The sequence below is a fragment of the Copidosoma floridanum genome, unplaced genomic scaffold (genome assembly GCF_036245765.1).
Source record: "Copidosoma floridanum isolate Cflo_tuat_1 unplaced genomic scaffold, Cflo_Japanese_pri ptg000013l, whole genome shotgun sequence".
Classification (NCBI taxonomy): Eukaryota; Metazoa; Arthropoda; class Insecta; order Hymenoptera; family Encyrtidae; genus Copidosoma; species Copidosoma floridanum.
The window spans coordinates 24,685,971-24,692,058 of record NW_028321890.1 but is presented as its reverse complement, the minus strand read 5'-3'; the positions used below and the strand labels follow the sequence as shown (position 1 = coordinate 24,692,058).

The 6,088-nt window shown below is 32.0% G+C and overlaps 1 protein-coding gene across 2 annotated transcripts; it reads right to left on the bottom strand.

Moving 5' to 3' along the window:
• Positions 1 to 244: 244 nt before the first annotated feature.
• Positions 245 to 5,038, bottom strand: LOC106647344 (transportin-3-like). 2 transcript variants are annotated; one of them, XM_089590952.1, is made up of 18 exons: positions 4,932 to 5,038; positions 4,733 to 4,850; positions 4,168 to 4,371; positions 3,763 to 3,993; positions 3,539 to 3,673; positions 3,241 to 3,461; positions 3,027 to 3,171; positions 2,810 to 2,956; positions 2,533 to 2,741; positions 2,326 to 2,465; positions 2,026 to 2,217; positions 1,713 to 1,945; positions 1,504 to 1,644; positions 1,210 to 1,421; positions 988 to 1,144; positions 750 to 917; positions 557 to 666; positions 245 to 437 (listed from the first exon to the last, which is right to left on the bottom strand). In XM_089590952.1, exons 2-18 carry the CDS (start codon positions 4,847 to 4,849, stop codon positions 377 to 379), a joined length of 2,823 nt encoding a protein of 940 aa, XP_089447078.1. In that variant the 5' UTR covers position 4,850; positions 4,932 to 5,038; the 3' UTR covers positions 245 to 376. The 2 variants fall into 2 exon arrangements, with proteins under 2 accessions (XP_089447078.1, XP_089447079.1); XM_089590953.1 differs by lacking the exon at positions 4,932 to 5,038 and adding an exon at positions 4,908 to 4,920.
• Between the last annotated feature and the right edge of the window lie 1,050 nt (positions 5,039 to 6,088).

Genomic DNA, 6,088 nt, shown 5'->3' with positions numbered 1-6,088 from the left:
CAAATGCCTGTAAGACTAGAAATATGAATTCTAATGTAGAAAATAAAAATTAATTTATTGAGTTTTATTTTCTTTAAGTTTTTAGAAAAACTCCAGAGCAAAAAGTGTATTGATTAATAATGCTATTCATAAAACTTGAATAAATGTAATTTCTGGTTAGGAGTAATTATATCACTTGTGAAAAATTTTATAAAAATTATAGGGTAGTGAAAAAAGCAAGACTTACAAAATATTACATTTTTATTAAAATTAAAAAACATTTTCTTCTCGTCATTTTAATACTCTTCTTATTCACAAAAAGTGATTATGACTCACATGACCGTTTTACTTTACGTCAAACATACTTAAAATAAGAAAAATCTTATTTTTTCCATGCTTAATTATACAAACGTATAAAATTTAGAAGTGAACGTTTGACTGCGTTTGAACTCTCTGCCCTGAAAGTATGAAAAAAATAAACCAAGTGTATTTTTCACGATCATCATTTACAACAAGTAACAAAGAACGTTTGAGAAGCCTTATCAAAAAAAGTCCATAAATTGAGGTAATTACTCACGTTGTGATGGTAGTGTAAAACTCCATTAGCTGTTCTGGTTTATATGTCTCACTTCCACCAGCGTTTTTAGTAGGCATTTGATTTATGGCTTGATGTACCCAAGATTGAAACTGAAAACATATTGACGTAAATTTTACCGTGTAGCACAGAATTAAATAAAAAAAAATTTATAATAATGTTTCATAATATTTACCTCTTCACTAATTAACCTTAATTCAAGAATGATATTAGAAATGTCTGATAAAGTATAATATGGTAAATGAAAAACGGCAGAATTAATCAGTGTTGTAACTAGAGCCGGTCCTTTTTCACGTAAAATATTTTCAATCAATTGCCGCCTTACTGTAAGGTCTGATCCATTCTAAAACCATAGAAAATGTTATAAGATTTTTGTGTTTGAAGTGTACATATTTGGTTGAATTAGAACTTACTTCGCAACAAGTAACACAACGAATGAGGTCAAAAAAGAATTTCATAACTGAAGCATTAGCTTCTTTATGATGGATACTGCAAGCTAATAACGCACAATCTAATATATCATTTATCATGGGAGCACGTAAAAAAGGAACAGGCGAAGTTTGAAGAAATCTAAAAGATATAAGAATCGTTTAGTATAAGATGCTGAATTGATCACTTATAATTTTTGTGATTACCTGGTACAAAGTCGGAATAAATCATCAACTGTGTCAGGATGATTGACAAGACCATCTGTTTGTTGGAGTAATGTAAATGCCGGACCGATAAATGCTTCCAACATTCCCAGTAAGCCAGAAACGTAGTTGACATCCAAACCGAATTCATCAACTAGTATAGAACCTAAATACAAATAGCAGCTATGATGATGTATTGTGTACAACTCAATAATCTGCAATAAAAAGTTTTTATTTAAAACATCATTAGAGTGTTTCACTCTTTCATTACCGAAATTATGCATTAACTTTATTAACCTGTTTCACTAGGGTATCCAGAAGAAATGCAGAATGTTGTCCAAGACATCGAATCATAAATCTTATGCATCGACAACACCTTTCCATAATTCGAATATCATGCTGGTAAAAAGCAAGAGTGTTTGACAAGACTGGCCACATCTGAAGATAAAATATTACTGTTAAAATGGAATGAAACAACGAAAAGAATACTTATTGTATTCACTTACCTCTCCAGCAGCTTCTGTACAAGGATGCACATTTTCTTCAAGTATTGGATTTGCATTCCTAAAAATTACAGCCAACCTATCGAGCCATATAACTGGATCTGTTTTTGTATCTTTCTCAACAACCATCCTACATTCTATCAACTCGTTCAATGGCTTTGCTTGACACCAACAAAGTTCTTTCACATATTGAGCAACAACGGAATTAGGCAGTCTGCTCAAAATGTTTAAGACACCTGAATACATAATTATCAGGTATGGCACAAACAGTTTCATCAAAAGAACAATCGATAAAAAGTATTTTTGAATACTGTACCTTGAAGGATACTAATAGCTGCACGATTACTAATTTCAAAAGTATTTATAGATTTAGCTATTAGTAATAATCCGGGAAAATGTGACACCATATGATTTGAACACATTGTACAAATACTCTGTAAAGCATTTGATGCCGCTCCTTCTAATCCTTTTTGAGTCAAGCAGTTGAGTAAAAAATTTAGTATGGCCTCTAAAAATTAAAAAAATATCACTTTCATTACCTCACGAAAGAATAATTTGTTTCCTCCTTTATACATTATCATATTAAACTTACAATGTGCACATAGGCTATACATACCTAGAGTTTGGGGATGAACTTGAACCCATTCGCAAAGTTCACCTAATAAAAGAATGCTAGTGTGTTTGACTGCTATGTGTGTCTTGTCAGATAAATTTAAAATAGCTTCCACGACCTTTGGTACAACATCATTTTCTTCACTAAAAAAAAAAAAAAAAATCATTTAATGCATCTCATGTCGGATTAGAAGCAACTCGTAAAACTTACGGTAGTATGTTCTTTGCTACTGCTTTCATTACAAACAACGCAGCTTCTGTTACTTCCCAAGCTGGCTCACCTTGGGATCCATCCATTAAGACATTAAACATTTGCCTAAAACAGTGACTACTACCAACAATAAAGATTACGTCTTTTATCAAGTCCTCAACAGCGCTTCTAAATTCTACAAATTCTTCATTTTCTTCAAGTACACCCAACTGAAAATTAATACACATTAATATATTTGTTGTTAAAAAAAATGTTGAATTGATTTTCGTATATTTACATGATCTGACTCCATTTGACAATGTTTGCAAAGAGCGCTAATGAGTTTATCTATATGTGGCTTGAAAACAATGAAAAGTTCATCATTTTCTGTTTGATACATAATTTCTGAAAGATTGTACCAAACTTCAAATGTATTAAGTGCTACCTAGATAACATAATTTGAAATTATTAAAAAATAAAGTATGTCATTTGTATGAAAATTCTTTTAAACCTACTTCATAATCGTAATGGCCAACACACATTAGAACGAAATCTAGAGCTTTAAGAACAAAATGTTGTTTTCCATTTAAACTTCCATTTACAATTGTTTTTAAAATTGCATCTGATAAGGCAATGAAAATCTGACAGTAGTTCATTGACCTAAAAATACCATTTGGAGCGTTATTGGGCCTTATATTTTCAGAAAAAAAAATGTATTTGAAAATTTACTTGTTTATATCTTCATGAGCAACAGACATGTTATAAGATTGTTCTAAATTTACAATCCTGGTAAAAAGATCAAGCTGCAACTTTTGTAATGGTACAATCGGATCCCCTGTGTTGATATCTATCATTAATGAACTATTAATTGCTAATATTTGCAGTGTCTTAATCACGAAATCAGCAGCATCTTTATGTAAATCTGACCCTGTCACATTATTTTGCAAAATCTAAAAATATATGTTAATGAGTCATTTTTATCAAAAATGTTGAGAGGTTGAGTAAGTAGCTGAATAAATGATTATACTTCAAAAACTAATGCTGTAAATTGAGGAAACAGTGGAGCAGTTATTGATATTGCTTTAATTTTTATCCAGGATGTACAACACTTTAGGATCTTACTGTAAGTAAGAAGATTTTGATCTTTTTCTGAACATTTAATCTTAAAAGAAAAAAAAATTATTAGATATTCATTCCTGTAGTCTGAACTGGTTCCGTAAAAAATTGTCCTAGAAAATTTAACTTATTTACCAAATATTGCAAGACCAAATCACCATAGAATTCGAAATGTTTGGTAATTTCTTCCCTTCTATTTTCTCCTAGCCTAAGATATCTAGGGTTCATCTCTTCAGGTAAGACTTTAAGAATTTCTAACAGAGTCCATTGGTGTTCAGGATCATTACCAAACTTTTCAAATAGATCTCTTATTGGGTGTTCCCAAGTTGCCATTTGCAGTATCAAATCGGCCAATGCAGTAGACAGCTGTAATTAAAGAAAAATCCTACATATTATTTGGTTTACTTAAACAAACTCGAAAATTCTGGAATTCTTTCGACTATATGAAGTCAAATAGAAGAAAATCATGAAGTATGACTAGCTTAGTAAGTCCTACAAAGGTTATTTATTGGGTATATAAAATTGTTTCTTTAGACAAACCTGTGTAACAATAACTACATCTGTATTTTTATTGATTTGTGATATATGGTTCAATAGCGAGTCTCTAAGAGAAATATGAGATTCTGCAGGAAGTTCTTGAAAACAATTTCGAATTTTTGATTTGATGGTTTGAGACGCAAAATAACATGACTGCATATCCTTTTGTTGCTGAAGCATTTCGTCTGAAATTTTCCATGACCATACCTACATCACAAAATATTTATATCCTTGCTTAGAAAATTGTTTTTTAAATTAAGTAGTAGATAAATGTAATTTTAAAATAGAAATAAAAATTAAATTCAAGAATTTCATACAACATTAATTATGCAATGTAATTCTAATAACGCACATATAATCGTTGTATTGAATTAATTTTTATCTGTCAACTAAGGAAACTAAAAATTTTCAAATAACAATCAACCAAGTAAGTAATACGAAAAATAATCCACTGTAGAATGTACATTTTGGAGGTTATGCCGTAAGACAAACTTCAATTTTATTGACATTTATTAATTATCATTACCGTAAGTGGTCCCACACTCACTTAAAATAATAGAATACTTACGGATTTTTGCAGTTCCCTGAGCCATACATCAGCCTCCTCTTTTTCTTCACTATGAGGATCATTGTACAGGGTATGGATGGCCTGATAAACCATTTCCAAAGGTGGCATCAAATCCATTCTGTATTTATCACAGCTTTCGTCAATATTTATTTTGCAACGAAACAAACAAACTTACAAATTAAAAAATGCAAATAAGTACAATCCTATTGTACAGTTGTACTCGCAAGACTATCAAAAGCCCGGTCACGACATCTGCATAAAAACGCACAAGCACGCACAAGAGCAAGTATGAGTGCACAAAAACACGTACGGACGTACGACGAATGCACGAAAGCGCGTAAAGCTTAATGACTCATGACTCAGGGAGCCTGTAAGTACATGGGAGACTTGCATGCAAGTGCACTTGCACGTTCAGGTCAGATCGCCTTAAGCCCGTGCGAGTGCGAGAGAGATGCAAGAATTATATGTTCTCTCTCTCGCACTCACAGGGGCGTACGGCGATCTCATCTGAACCTGCAAGTGCAAGTCTCTCATGTCCAGGCTCCCTCATAAGTCATGAGTACTCATCTCTGACAGCCTCTGATTTTATCATTTTTGTAAAGAGAGCACGGTGTAAGATATATACGTGAAGTTATGTGTAGTAATTATAATAATCACTTCTAAGTAATGCCATATGGTGATTTAAACCATATAAGTAGAATATCTATAATTTTGAAGGTAGATTTTCAAATAAAAATTTAAATGAATTGTAAACTTGCCGCAAATAGCACTACTCATGTCAAATTTTTATTTTCTGTCTACAAAATTAGTTGCGGCTGGTTTATAATTGATTGCACGGCCCTACTACAGATAGTAATAATTATTTGGATCAGCGCCATCTAGCGTTTCGGATTTTTGAACTAAAAAGTGGCCCTAAACTTTTGACCCACAGCATTAGCGCTTAGAGCCATTTAGCCAACTATAAACCAGCCGCAACTCATTTCGTAGCTATAAAATGAAAAAATAACAATATATGTGTTTTTGACGGCAAGTTAACAATCTATTTTTTACCAAAAAATCGACGTCCTATGTATTTATACTTTTAAAGATGAATTTTCTAGTAAAAGATAGATTGTAAACTTGCCGCCAAAAACACATATATTGTTATTTTTTTATTTTATAGCTACAAGACAAGTTGCGGCTGGTTTATAATAGGCAAAGAGGCTCTAAGCGCTAAAGCTCTGGTTCAAAAGTTTAGGGCCACTTTTTAGTTCAGAAATCCGCAACGCTAGATGACGCTGATCTAAATAATCATTACAATTTACAGTATAGAGCCATGTAATTGATTATAAACCAGCCGCAAGTAATCTCATAGAC

What these genes read in the sequence shown, in the direction of transcription:
- LOC106647344 (XM_089590952.1), bottom strand. Translation starts at nt 4,849, where the DNA reads ATGGATTTGATGCCACCTTTGGAAATGGTTTATCAGGCCATCCATACC. An exon ending in AGTTCATCCCCAAACTCTAG is followed by an intron (nt 2,218 to 2,325) that starts GTATGTATAGCC and finishes TTTAATTTTTAG; the next exon opens with AGGCCATACTAAATTTTTTA. An exon ending in AGCTATTAGTATCCTTCAAG is followed by an intron (nt 1,946 to 2,025) that starts GTACAGTATTCA and finishes TTATGTATTCAG; the next exon opens with GTGTCTTAAACATTTTGAGC.